This window comes from Penicillium chermesinum (assembly GCF_028974085.1).
Source record: "Penicillium chermesinum strain IBT 19713 chromosome Unknown utg000005l:1.0-4115287.0:1.0-4118363.0, whole genome shotgun sequence".
Lineage (NCBI taxonomy): Eukaryota > Fungi > Ascomycota > Eurotiomycetes > Eurotiales > Aspergillaceae > Penicillium > Penicillium chermesinum.
This window is the reverse complement of record NW_026695315.1, coordinates 1766976-1780954: the sequence shown is the minus strand read 5'-3', so window position 1 is coordinate 1780954 and position 13979 is coordinate 1766976. Positions and strand designations below refer to the sequence as shown.

Genomic DNA, 13979 nt, shown 5'->3' with positions numbered 1-13979 from the left:
CGGCGATCCCAGCAAAACGGTAGAGTCTACACCTTGAAGCTCTCCCACTCTGCTGTAAAGATTGCCTAATATGTGCCAAGATCCTTACCCAAGAAGCAGGTACCCCTTTGCAGCTAACCCTGTGACGGACCTAGGCAGCCCAGACCGACAAAAACCACGTCTGCTAAAATTGGATACGAGGCAGTCTATATGAACCATGAGTTGGCCCGGTCTTCATCAAAGCTCCGTGGCTTAAGACCCTACAGTACACATACAACGCCGCCTCCTATTTCCCCATATGGCCGCGTAACACAGCGTAGATCCGGTTCTCACGAGGCCCGGCTTTGCTTATTCTGGGCATTCAGACATATCATAACAGCCTTCTAGTCCGGAGCTTAACTTCCCGAGGCAGAGTGGTTCGTGTAGTTCATGGAAGGTGGATGTCGCGTGCTGCAGCTAGTCGGCCGCTATTCCTCGGCATGTAGAGGCGAGCTCGTGAATGCGATGCGATCTACACAGATGTACCCAGGTGGGGGACGGGTACTCACGGGTTCTCCCCAAACTCGTCCACAGCTGGCCATGTCTGGAATGATAGTTTTTTGTGATGGCACAAGACATACCGAGGCACGCTGAGGGCGTAAGGAGCAATTTATGCATTCCGCTGCTTAAAAGTGACACGACGATCCGTGCGCGTGCTGAATATCCATGGAGATGATAGAAGGGCAGCCAAGCCTTCGGGAACTTGGGACGGATGACACTGGCAGCTTCGAACTCAATTGGCCTACAAGTGTGTTTACTCATTCCTGGGACTCGGGGGATTACTAGGGTGTGATGTAGACCCACTGGACAGAGCAAGTAGCAGGATAAGAGATCATAAATCTTTTTCTCATTGCCACTCAGGAATATCTATGTAAGGGACCATGTCTACATGGCAGGCCGCCCAGAATCGTCATTTTGTGCTTTTATTTGGCACACGGTTGGTATTCCAGTGCCGCCCGCCAGGCATTAGAACTATGTGCGCGTAATCTAGAATTCAGACTCATCGTCGCCAGAGATAATGACGTTGTTGATCTACAGCCCTGTTAGTATAGTGCAGAACATCACGAACCAATAGACGCCCGTACCTTGAGAACCATGCGGCAAAGCTGGGTAGCGAGGAGGAGCTGCTGGCGTTTGCCGATCAAGGGGTCAATAGCGAAGTGCTCCCGCATGTCTGTTTGGAAAGAATTAGCTTATTAGAAACAGAATAAGTAGAAGACTTCAACCCACCGTTGCTGCCAGTGTTCATGCAGTCAACACCAAGCCGGGTGTTCTTCTCCTTGACCTGGCGGGATTTGATAGAAGCCAAAGTCTCAATCGGGCTCAGACCAGAGTTCTCAGACAAGGCCAGTGGCACGGCATCGAGTGCATCCGCAAAGGCACGCATAGCGTATTGTTCGATACCAGGGCTCTGTAGATCGATTGTTAGCCGACTCAAATAGCATGATAGCATGGAATTAGGAACGAACCTTAGTAGCGGCATCCTCGACAGCAATAGAGCAAGCAATTTCCGCAGCACCACCACCGTAAACCACACGGTTGTCACGAACCAGGTTTCGTACCACGCAGAGGGCATCGTGTAGTGATCGCTTAGCCTCGTCAATGATCTACAATAGTGTTAGTATGATAACGGTTTGAACTTGAGTGAGATCATACCATCTTGTTACTACCACGGATGAAGATAGTGACAGCCCGGCTGTTAGCACACTCTTCAATGACAAGCATCTTCTCACGGGTAGTGCCGAAAGACATCTCACGCACACGACCAGCAGTACCCAGCTTGTCGGCGCTCAGATCCTCAAAACGTGGCACAATACGGCCATTGGTTGCAATGGCGATCAATTCAATCTCCGGGCCACCAACCCATCGGACGGCGGGAAGCTTGTTCTGAAGGAGAAGGTGATTGGCCTCATCGTCGAAACCCCACTGGCAGATAACCAGGTTGGCTCCTGATTCCTTGAGCTGCTGGATCATCTCTGTGAACTTCTCCTTCTCATACTCTTGAAGCTTCTTGAACTCTTCAACTGAGGTGATATCAAGCTTGTGCTTGGTCTTGGGCTTCGGGGGCTCGAATGGGCAGGTCAAGATAGCGATCTTGGCGTCGGTAACTTCGTCGGGCATCTGCGGGTGGGAGAAGTCCTTGTCGACAATGACACCCTTCACGAGTAAAGAATCCTCGAGGGAACCTCCAACCTTGCCGTCAACCTTGATCAGTTCGAAATCGACATCCTTGCGCTCCAGGTCGGCAACAGAGAGTACGGCATCCACAGCAATCTTGGCGAATTGATCGTGAGACTTGGAGACACTGATTGAGGTTAGCGATATCTGTGAAAGGGGAGATCTGGATGCATAATGCCGTACATCTTACTGCCCAGACTGGTCTTAGCGACCTTGAGAAGGTTGCTTGTGTCGTCGCGAGTGAAAGGAATCTCATCACTAATCTTGTCCAGCTCCGCCACTGCAATCTCACAGGCCTGATCGTATCCGTCTGCTATGCGAATAGGGTGAATGCCCTTATCGATCAACTCCGAAGCTTGCTCCAACATGGCCGCAGCCAGCACCACGACACCGGTTGTACCATCACCGATTTCCTCATCCTGAGACTTAGACAATTCGACCAGCAACTTAGCAACATTGTTTGTAATCTCCATCTACGAAGGCAGCCCGAATCAGTATTTGACGCATAGTCGAGACCGAAGGTAAAGGGGCTTTGAAACCGACCTGGCCGAGAATAGTGGCGCCATCATTAGTGACTGTGATATCGCCGTCAGGAGAGATGAGAATCTTATCGAGACCACGGGGACCCTATGAAAACAAGTGTCAGTTCTCAGTCATCCATGTAATCCTTCGGAACGACTGTACCAAAGAAGTTTTGACAATGCTAGCCACGGTCTTAGCAGCCACAATGTGTGCCTTGACAGCCTCGGTACCGTGCTGTCTCTTCTTCTTTCCTTGGCTATAGTGTCCCGGTATTAGTACTGCCACTCTTTTCGTATATCAAATAGCATAATCTGGTGGTCAAGGCTAGGCTTGATAAGGGGACATTTTTGTAGACATACTCGCGAACGACGATAAATGGGCGACCCTGTTCATCCTTCAGCACTGATGCTGTTATTGGAGTCAGCTCATGTGTGTTCATCCAATCGACACGTTGATATTGGTATTCGTTATTCACCTTGAGAAAGATCAAGCTCTGTGGGCACAGATAGCGGACAGTCAGTTATTTTGTTCCAGAGGGTCATATCAGCAAAACAGGGTGGGATTTCTCACGCATCGCCATCTTGACTGTGCCTGCCAGGTGGCAGAGAATTCACAGATAGAAGAGAGTAAATCAAGGAGGGGCAAAGGAGATTGAAGTCGCAAAGCCCGAATTCGCACGGAGATGCGGAGGGGTTAAGCTTGCGGGCTCACAAATTAAAATCGAATCGCCCAAAGCGGTAAGGCGCCGACTCTCTCCGCCTTCCAGCTTCCCAACGCGCGCGACTCAACCCGCAAGTAATTGTATGTTTTCTATTTGCTGTGTCTTTTGCCCCGCCATTGGCGAGAGGCTTAATTCCCTCTACTGACAAGCTGCTGTCCAGAATATCCAGTCTTGTGTCTCCCACTGCAAGCATGCCTCGTAAGTCGACGCGTCCGAGTTCGCGCCGGAGTTCATCACAGTGTTCGTTATGGTCCGTGTGCGCATGCGATTCAGCTAACCTCAATGCCCTCTTAGCTCCGGTGGAGGACAACTCAGATGGAGATGGTGATATTCCTTTCGCCGACGCGAAGTCAGAACAAGTTGATTCCCCAATACGGAAGCTTGAGGATGATGATGAGGAAGAAGACGATGACGATGACGATGAAGATGTGTATGTATACCCACCCTGGGCTTGACTGAATAGCTTGGCTAATCTAATATAGCTACGTTGTCGAGGAAATAAAGGACCATTCATATCAGAAAAAGGTACTTCTGTCGCACGAAGACGTTATCGCTGTTGCTAATCCTGCTGCGTAGGGCAAGTCGACTCAGCTATACTTGAAAGTTAAGTGGAAGGGCTACGACGCGCCTGAAGATATGACTTGGGAACCGGAAGCTGGCCTGTACGTATCGTATCTACTATGTCGTATTGGCGGATCGCAATCGCCGCATCACCATGTTTTTTTCTTTTCTTTCTCTTTTTCTGGGGGTTTTGAATCTATTGGAAGACCTTCAACCTTCTCCGACTCTCTCTATTGCGTTCCTTATGCTGTCCACCAAAGACCGACACCAAAATCTGCGCTAACACGAATACTAGTCAGGGGGCGAAGGAAATCGTCGACAAGTACTACCGAAAGATTGGCGGCCGACCTACCCCTGCTATGAAGAGTAGCGGTCCTGGTCGCAAGCGCAAGTCAATGGGGGAACCCAAGCCAACCTCTTCCGCCACCCCCGAGGCCGCACCAAAGAAGAAGCGCAAGTCGAGCACGGCGCCTTCTGCCGAGACTCCCGCCGAGACCGATGAAAGCGACAACGAGGACAACTGGGTTCCCCGCGGCAACAAGTGGGACGACCAGGTCAAATCAGTTGACACCATTGTTCGCGATCCAGAAAACCATGAGCTTTATGCCTTGTTGATTTTCACCAATGGTAAGAAGTCGAAGGTTCTGGTGGAGACATGTTATCACAAGTGCCCTTACAAAGTATGTTTCGCCCTTCCGTGATGGCGTTTCACGTGCATATTTTACTGACATTTCCCTAGATTTGCAAGTTCTACGAGTCTCATCTGTAAGTGTGCTGTTGAATATTCTTCGTCCTCTGTTGTGAAACTGACGCTTTGCCCAGGGTTTTCAAATAGGCGACTGCCTCAGCCTGCGGCCTTGTCTTCCTATGGACAGCGTGTTTTGCGGATACTCAAGCCAAGGGCAGAAGATGTTATCTGGTGTTCCGGAGTTATGGCCTTTAAGCTACGTTTTCATTTCAGTTTTGAGTGCACTTTCCAATTGTTTGGCCCTGCTCCACATGAGGTTCAAGCCCAAACCGATATGTTTTGATCCTTTCGGGGACCCGATTTACTGGCGTCAAATGGTTTTCTGCAACTTTCCACTGTAATCTACTACCATTTCAAGTTCCATTTACCAGCCAGGGTACGATAGAACTGCAATCTTGGTGCAATCCTACCAATTATAATTTTGCACACGGATCTTTAGCTCAAACTTGTATGGCAAGTGATCGATCGTAATTTTTAAATTGTAGTTGAAAGCTATGAGGAACTCCCGCTACCTATTGGGTATCATCAAATCGAAACGCCCGCTGCCCGGGCTCGCTGCAAAAAATTCAGTCTGTCATCACTGAGGTCTTTGCCATGCTTTTGAATGACCCGCTCAATGAGTCGACTATCGGGGGCTTCCAAGCATCGGTCATCTTCGGTCGTCCATACACCGCGCATTTCAGGGACACTTTCGCCAGGCACCCATCTACGCAGGCACGCTTGGCATAGTACGGGTTATTACTTGTGCGGATCAGGATCTCCTTAACAGTCCGCTCATCGAAGTTCCATCGAGCCATTTGAGCGTGAACCCAATCTTCAATCTCGGTGGGATCCTCGTCATCTTCATCTTCGTCATCTGACCCGTCCTCTTCCTCTTCGTCGTCTGCCTCATCATCTTCTGCGGCAGATGAGCAATGTGGCATGTCGAGAAAATAGAGGGTGGGCGATTCTGCAGTGTGCTCTAATTCTGGGCTCTCTGGACCCGAGGCTGATTTTGAAATTGGCTGCTTGGTTCTTTCTCTGTTCTTATTCTCCACCCTTGTAATTGGTTCGGACTGTGCAACTCGATGAGTTTGGTTCTGATTCTCCGTGTTGGGGCTTGGATTTGAAGCCAATTGCTTCTTGCCCTGGCTTTCGTTCTCGCTCTCTGATACTGCCACTGGCCTTGGAGCCAATTGCCCAGCGGCGTGACTTTTGCTCCGCTTCTTATAATCCGCGGGAATTGACATTCTGTGTCGATACTTGCCCGGCGGCGTGTCTGAGCTAGGTGTACTTGAAGAGATCGGCTCCCCTGATGGGCGCCAGGGGTGGCGATGATGGGAGCCTTTGAGAAAATTGGCCATGGAATCAATCGCGTCGCTTGTACCGAGTAACTCCCCTTGCTTTGATGGTGCCATATCAGGGCTGGCTGGCTCGTCGGTGTCAGGCACTGACGGGCGTTTCCGTTTGTTCGGATTCGAACTTCGAGATGGGCTGGCCGCAGCAGGCACGCGCGAGGGTGATAGGACTGGAGGAGCTGGAACCGAAGGATTGACCGAAGGACGAGCTGTTTTGAGAGAAGATGATTTTTTTGGAGGCAGGCTTTGAGCTGAGGCTGTTGTTTGGGGTGGGGGTGCCAGTTGTAATTGATGCCTGTAAGGAACTGAATTACTTGGCTTGGGGCCGCCAGGACGTGGCTTGCCTCTGACAGTTCTCAAATATCGAGTTCGCCAGGATTGCCACGTGTGGTGTGGATACTGAATATCAAAGTGAGCTAAAATGGTTTTTATGAACGCGAGGGTATCCTACCTCATTTGCAATGTCTTGGTAAATCTTGTTACCGTTAATCGGCGCACCTTGTATCTGTTCGTACGGTTGCAACCAGTCATAGAGTAGCTGATCGTCTTCACGAGTATACTCTTTCCTAGTGCCTTTTCGTGCAATATGAGATGCGCCCATGGGTCGAGGCCCGGTTGAGCCCACGCGGTGCTTGTTGAAGTCTTCGACTTTATTGTTTTGCACAGAGCGCTCAATGTATTTGTATGAAACCCTGCGGAAAGTGTGAGCTTGAAGATGATGTTCAAGAAGTTTTCGGGGACTTACGTATTCACCGTCACTTCCTTAAGATCATGTCTGAGGTGATCGACCACGCGAACATCAGCGTCTTTCTCCTGTAAGACAATGCTTCCACCTTGGCTCTATTTTGACACGTCATTAAGGTCGCTCGGGCGTTCGTTTGATTAGATCAACATACTGTAATCATATCCCTAATCATGGTTCTCTGGGGGATCCTTCTGTCCAGCCAGAACGTAGCACCATCAAAAAGACCCCCGTGTGTAGGCAATGATCCCGGTGCTGCCATTTTGAACCAATAGGTTGTCCAACAAGGGTCTGTTTTAGAATCGGTGGCTTCTTGCACAGCACCACGGGTCGACGCGTATCACGTGTCAAACTGTCAAGACTCCCATATTCATTCAAGGGCAAAGGGGGCAAAATGCGAGGCTTATTATCACTCCTGTCCAATGGAAAGATTCTTTATGGAGCGAAACTGTCGATGTCGTAACCCTGATTGGAGTCAAAGTTCTTTGATGGAAAGAACCGCGTTGACATCGAGCGCGATAGCACGTGACATGGAGCACCATGTCGGCGGCATCTACAAACACATCAACCTCCGAGGGTCAATTTTTCAATACTTTGCAGAACCTCGGTGATCATGGACTGCTGACAAGTAGAAACAGCCTCTGGAACTCGATCTTCGTGTGTTAATACGCCTGGCTCAGTGATCTCGTATTCGCCGGAGAATGGGGGTCCTCCGAACGGTCGCGTTGACGATCCTGGCCATCTCCGCATTTACATTCATCGCTCTCTTTGGCCGCCTCCCAATATTCCGGTGAGGCTCAGTCCCCGAGCTTAGATAAATGTCGCCGTTCTTACTAACGGTTTGCCAGGAAAACTCCGATAAGTTTCTTACACAGACTTGTGTGGGTTTATTTCCCCAATGGAGTTGCTGCCATTGACTCCCGCTTGCTGGGCGGGCGGCTTGTGCGAGCATGGACTCGGAGTGGCAGCTACATCTGGAATGACAATCACCCCTTAGTTTTGGTTCGTGTCAAGTCCACCTAGATGACTATTCAAATTTAATAATGTTTCCCAGATTTTCTTTGTGGGTTTACTTGCCGGAGGCGAGTTTGTTTTCCTACCAGTCGCATGGCCTCGTATGTCAGACGTTCATACCGTATGGGTGCCTCTGGCTGTCGTTCTGCCATACTTCTTCATCTACAAATGCGTAGCGACAAAGTCATTCATCACACCTGATAATCATGATGCTGAGATGAAGCGATACCCGTTCGACAGGGTCTTATTCCACCCGGGACACGTCTGTCCGACGTGCAAATTACCCAAGCCGCCTCGAAGCAAGCATTGTGGCATATGCAACGCTTGTGTATCTCGTCATGATCACCACTGTGTATGGCTGATGAATTGTATCGGCGCACAAAACTATGTCTATTTCCTGGCGCTTCTGCTGTCTGTCTCCGTGCTCTTGATCTATGGCGTTGCCCTGGGCCATACTCTTCTGAGCCAGACGCTCATGGCTCGAGTTCCGGCGGACTACCGGGCAGATATGAAGAAATGGACTACTTACTTTCAAGTCTGGTCTTTGGTGATTACCGCAGATTCCAAGATTGGAACCGTCACCTTGCTAATGCTCCTGACCGCGCCTCTTGCGGTGGCATTTTTGGTTTATCATACATACCTCATATGGGCAGGTACAACGACGAATGAGAGCTCGAAATGGTCCGATCTCAAAGAAGAGGTTGAAGATGGCTTTGTCTACAAAGCGAAACGAAGCCAAATCAGCAATGCGCCGCCGTACTTGGATCTCAATGAGCGCCCGTGGCCGACTCAGACTGATCAGATCCTAGTCGTCGATGAAGATCCACCCATGGAGGGATTCACGCTGGCGACGGACTCTAACCGGGTGTTCTATGACTTTGGAGGCGAAGCCCCTGTGGATGCACGTTGGACACATCTTCGATCTATGAATGATGTCGACAATATTTACGATCTTGGCTTCGGAAGGAATCTCAGAGATGCATTGGGGATGTCTGTTCGTCAGGAGATTTGAGATGTACATACTCTTTCAATACGTCCCTCGAAATGAACCGCAACGCTCACAAGGTCATGCGGTAGATCCTAATCTGTTGAATACGGGACTGTAGTGCACACCCGTCTAGGTCATATGCTAGCAAGGAGCATCTCGTTCCGCAGAATTTTGTATAGCAAAGAGCCAGAAATATGTTAGAATGAGTATGTTTGGCGAGATTTCCTTGGGCGCAGAAGTAAATGTGCACACGGTAGATTTTCCGCCATAGATCGGATACTCACGCCTTCCCCCTTCTGGACTAGCGTCAACCACGCCACTCCGCCGGCGGTCAAGAAGGCGGTCTCTTATAAGGCCATCGATTTTGTGCACCTCGCGGATTTTATCCCACCAAGTGATACTTGAGTCTGTGTTGAAGCCGCCAAGATGAGCGAAAAAAAGCCATTATGTACGCCAGCTGAACTGATGCTCAAGGTAATCTTGGTTGGAACACTCAGTCACTATGAAACTCGGGGTATGATCGATGACAAGCGGTTGGAGCATATGCTCGCCGCCGGAAAACAAATTCTATACAAGACGCACCAAGAGAGTGAAGTCCGGTAGGGTCTCAGACATGAGAATGAATAATGAATTTCGTCTGACCTGAGTACAATTAGTCACAATCTAGGCATGTCTCCAGATATCTGGCAAGGCCTCACAGATGTCCTCACCAAAGCGATTCCTGTCCTCGAATCACAGTCCTTTGCATGGAAGAGCCCCGCAGCAACATACGAGCACTCCTCCTCTAACCTCATCGCATTCAACTACTTCTCTCTGGTCAAAGATATTGAACGGCTCAATGACCTCTGTACCATCGCTCGGAATCTACTGGCTACCACAAAGAAAGCCCAGAACTTGGCCGCTGCGAAGGGCTTCGACCAGCGTGTACTCGCTTTAATCGATACATGCGTGAGGGTAACCGCCCGGGGCTTTGACGGTGAAACGAATGCTCGAAACGAAGAGCGATGGCAAAAAGTGGTCAACCTTTATAAGCGGCTACTTATCACCTGTCTCCAGTACCTGCACAACTTTATCATGCACAACGAACAGCGCAAGATGGTTTTGTGGCTGGATCTCTTCGGATACCATTCAACGGCTGACACCAACATTATCAAGCCCAAAGATGCCTTGGATTCTTCTGCTAAGGCTGAAGGAGTAGCGCCCGTGGTCAAGATTGGCGAACGAGTCATCAACCCGCCTATTCGGGCGTTGTACGACCAGACTGCCGAAGATCTACTCCTTGAGACCATTGCAAAGTTCCCAAGAGAGCCATCTACTATTAAAGAAGAAGCCGCCATGCTTCTCTTGGCGAATATCAAGGATCACATGGAGAAGATTTTGGGGCGGGATCTCAGTGACATCCAAGAAATGGGAAGAGACCCTGAGCAAGTCAAGTACATTCGTGCTGCACTGACGTCTATTTTGGGTGCCAAAGTGGATGGATGGTCTGATCTCCAAGACCGGGCTCGGGAACTACCTCCTGCTCTCCCTGAAGAGGATGAGCCCGAGGCAACTAAAAAGAAAACAATTCTCACCATTGACCGTAGTCTGACCGCCGGGTTCCCTCGTTTATGCTGGTCTGACTTGCCTGCGATCAATGACTATGCTGTAGACTCGGCCGTGACCGATGATGATACTAGCATGCCTCGCTCATCTCAATCAGCAGCTGAGACTTTACAAGAGGCCAAGGATGAATTGATGGCTCGTCTGCAAGAGTCATCACACCTAGGCGAAGGGGATGCAGACTACGATACCGGAGACGTAGGGACCGTGGGTGATGATGAGTCGCACAGTCTAGAGGGCCACGCGGATGGCAGCATTGAAGGAGATGATGAGGATGAGGGAGATGACGTCGATGGTGTCGATGATGGCGGCGAGGTAGATGACGAGGAAGACGACGATGATTATCGCGGTCGCCCTGGCGATCAACAACGTGGCTTGCTGACCGATATTCCACTGGTCTTAGGACCTGCTGAGATCGAAGCCCTGCCAATGATTATCCAGGCTGGTATCGTTGACAGCTTCGGCCTCAAAGGTGGAGAGCGGGACGGTTCGCGCAACATGCAGGCTCTTCGCTGTCACATCCTCCTCGCACAGGAGACTGGCCGTAATTTACTCCGCGAGCTCCTCATATTCATCGCTGCCTGGGACCTTCCTGACGACGAACTGTACTTCAAGATGATGGTACAGATCATGGAAGCTGTTCTGCGAAATGGGCTAATGTCACACGCATACTCCGACTTCGGCCAACCAAAGGATATCATCTCACCAGCTCAAGCTGTAGTGATCAAGATTCTTACACACATCTTCCGTGCCAAGTACTCGCCTGCATCCGTCACAGGATCCTCTCAATCGACTACTGTCCCGCGGACTCCAGCATCACTGAGCCGTGTGGATATTCTCACCGTGCGATACATTTTCACCATTTTCCGTGGCAATATTATTCCCGAAACCTGCGCTTTGATCTATCTTCAGGGACAAATCCGCGCAGACAGAGCCCTCCCCGAAGACTTCCCACTCAATTTGTGGGATATGGAACGGGTTTATGAGGGTGTTTACCAATTCCTTGAATTTTTCGCCGTTCTTACCGAGAACAACGACTGGAAGAACCTGCTGGTCAAATGGGAGATCGTCTATGACCTTGTCACGTTGATCAAAGAGCTCGAAGCCAGCATCCCTAAGGGTCAACTGAACTCTATGCCCTTTGGCTCTGTTCCCCCGCCTCCACCACCACCGCGCAGTGTCTCCTCCAACGACAACTCTCGGCCACCATCCCCAACGCCTGTTGCTGTTGAACGCCCCTACGACCCAAGTGACCCGGATCCCGTCGACGGGGGTGCTGAGAGCGTCGGTTCCCGGCCCGAGTCACCCCCGATCACCGAAGATCCATCAGAGTTTGAGTGGCGCAATCTCAAGAAGTTGGTCGTCCTTGTCCTATCGTCTCTTGTATGGAAGTGCCCGGAGGTCCAGGAACAGATCCGCCGGTACGGTGGAGTTGAGGCCATTCTTTGCTGCACTGCTTTCGACGCACATAACCCTTACATCAAGGAGCATGCTGTCATGTGCTTGAAGTTCCTTCTCGAGGGTAATCGCGAGAATCAACGACTTGTTGAAGAGTTGGAAGCTCGTGAGGTCAAGGATGATGGTGGCGTATTGGAAAAGAATGGCTACGAGGCTATGATTGACCAGGCAGGCAAGCTAACGCTCCGTCAGAAAGACCAGACACAGTGAACATAATATTTCCTACCGGGAACTTCGGTCGAAATCGGCTGATTATTACTCTCTGAGTATCTTTGCGGCGACTTTATCGAATTGAGTCATGTCAAATCTGAAGAATAGACGACGCGCAAATCACGCTTATAGAATCTCTTATCCAATTATAGATGGAGTAACTTTCGGAAAGCAATTCTATATATTCCAAGCATCTTCCAGTATATCTATATGTGGGAAAGGGGGTAATTCAGGATTTTCCAGCGAGGCTTGATAGTAAAACATGCAGCAGGCTAGCGCGCAGGATCGCGATTGGTAATAATCTTGGTACACGAGCCATGTATTTATCATCAAGTATAATCAGACAGGATATCATCAAGGCTAGACTAGACTTGGTAAGCTTCTGCACTGCAATAATCTCCTTCGGTGGCGGCCTTGGTTGGTTCTGTTTGGCTCGGGTTTTGGCCGTAGTGCTTAAATCCGTTCGTATGTATCCGCAACCGGGGGTGGGGGCCTTAGTATGCCAGTATACTAAGGCTTGGGAGTTGTCCTGGAAATCTGGAGGCTACTTCATCTTCGAATGAGCGTTTCCGTAAGCACGGAATTAGGAAGCAGACATGGCTTATATCCTCAGAAGGAGCTATATATCCTCCGGCTTGCCTCGTCTTCAACATCATCCCATCAACTCTAGTCTAAACCACTTGACAGCATTCAAAAGCATCCAAGTCCCGCCGACTATAACCAGGACACGCAATATTCGAAACATCACCATGTCAGGCAACACTGAGAACCCCGAGTCCGTTAGGCCTAGGCTACCAAACTTCCCAGATCATGCCCTCATTGGGGATGCTGCGAAAATTCCCAGTCAACTCGCCAACCGCAGTGGTGTCGGTGAGCCCTATCATCATCCCAGCACCAGAACGTATCATCGACCTTCATGTACGTGTTTCGGCCCCCGTGACAGGAAACAACCTTCCAATTGTCCTCTTGTCACATGGGCAAGGCATGTCGAACAATCTGTCTTCCCTGAATGGCTACGCACCAGTGGCCAATTTCTGGGCGGCGCGTGGTTTCGTGGTTATCCAACCCAACCACCTGAGCTCCAAGTCTTTGTCTCTGGGCCCTGATGTCTCCCCCGATGCTCCTCTGCACTACAGATCTCGCGTGATGGACATGAAGAAGATCCTCGACAATCTGGATGTGATCGAGGCTGCGTTGCCTCAGCTTAAAGGCCGCCTGGACCACAGTCGCATTGCCGTCGCCGGGCATTCCATGGGTGGCCATACCGCGAGCATGCTACTCGGTGCACGGCTGACGGACCCAATAAGTGGCTCCGAGCTGAATCTCACCGAGCCCCGCATCAAAGCAGGCGTGCTCCTCGCTGCCCCAGGCGATGGCCGGAACGGAGAGGGTCTCAGCGACTACGCGAAGACTCACATGCGCTTTTTCCTGACTCATAGCCATGCCGAGATGGCTACGCCTGCACTGGTCGTCATCGGTGAAGAAGATGGCAAGGTGCCTTTTTTGACCACCCGGGGCAGCGAGTGGCATGCGGATGCCTATAACTATAGCAAAGGACCGAAGTCCTTGCTCAGAGTTGTTGGAGGAGGACATGGATTGGGCGATGTATCTGGATATGATACTGCTGAAGCCACGGATGACGAAAGTCCGGAGCGACTGAGTATGGTCCTTCGTCTTACTTGGGCTTATCTTTGGAGTCAACTCTACCCTGAAGATCATGCGTGGTCTGCGGCTGTTGATGCCTTGAAGCAATTGCCACATCTGGGAAAGGTTGAGAGCAAATAGGCGAATTTCTTGTTGAGTGTTAATCTAAGAGAGAAGTTCACACCATAGCCTGAGATCCTGTGATACATGCAGTAGAATGTTACCTAAACGCTTTC

The 13979-nt window shown here is 50.3% G+C and overlaps 5 protein-coding genes across 5 annotated transcripts; 3 read left to right on the top strand and 2 right to left on the bottom strand.

The window, feature by feature from the left end:
- Positions 1 to 1005: 1005 nt before the first annotated feature.
- N7468_006839 (chaperonin-containing T-complex subunit CCT5) lies at positions 1006 to 3157 on the bottom strand (the record flags this gene model as incomplete). Its single annotated transcript, XM_058476135.1, has 9 exons — positions 1006 to 1050; positions 1104 to 1192; positions 1249 to 1429; positions 1488 to 1625; positions 1675 to 2323; positions 2380 to 2669; positions 2740 to 2823; positions 2881 to 2974; positions 3078 to 3157. The coding sequence occupies 9 exons, from the start codon at positions 3155 to 3157 to the stop codon at positions 1006 to 1008; spliced, it is 1650 nt and encodes a 549-aa protein (XP_058329025.1).
- Positions 3158 to 3630: 473 nt separating this feature from the next.
- N7468_006838 (chromo domain-containing protein) lies at positions 3631 to 4835 on the top strand (the record flags this gene model as incomplete). Its single annotated transcript, XM_058476134.1, has 7 exons — positions 3631 to 3637; positions 3734 to 3869; positions 3922 to 3964; positions 4016 to 4101; positions 4296 to 4680; positions 4740 to 4765; positions 4823 to 4835. 7 exons carry the CDS (start codon positions 3631 to 3633, stop codon positions 4833 to 4835), a joined length of 696 nt encoding a protein of 231 aa, XP_058329024.1.
- A 479-nt stretch (positions 4836 to 5314) lies between these two features.
- N7468_006837 (putative transcription factor Rap1) lies at positions 5315 to 7089 on the bottom strand (the record flags this gene model as incomplete). The annotated part of the gene is made up of 4 exons (XM_058476133.1): positions 5315 to 6484; positions 6537 to 6777; positions 6831 to 6925; positions 6982 to 7089. The coding sequence occupies 4 exons, from the start codon at positions 7087 to 7089 to the stop codon at positions 5315 to 5317; spliced, it is 1614 nt and encodes a 537-aa protein (XP_058329023.1).
- Positions 7090 to 7528: 439 nt separating this feature from the next.
- N7468_006836 (uncharacterized protein) lies at positions 7529 to 12099 on the top strand (the record flags this gene model as incomplete). The annotated part of the gene is made up of 5 exons (XM_058476132.1): positions 7529 to 7617; positions 7676 to 7829; positions 7882 to 8839; positions 9248 to 9428; positions 9486 to 12099. 5 exons carry the CDS (start codon positions 7529 to 7531, stop codon positions 12097 to 12099), a joined length of 3996 nt encoding a protein of 1331 aa, XP_058329022.1.
- An 810-nt stretch (positions 12100 to 12909) lies between these two features.
- On the top strand, positions 12910 to 13884 carry N7468_006835 (alpha/beta hydrolase family protein; the record flags this gene model as incomplete). Its single annotated transcript, XM_058476131.1, has 1 exon — positions 12910 to 13884. The coding sequence occupies one exon, from the start codon at positions 12910 to 12912 to the stop codon at positions 13882 to 13884; it is 975 nt and encodes a 324-aa protein (XP_058329021.1).
- Positions 13885 to 13979: the final 95 nt, after the last annotated feature.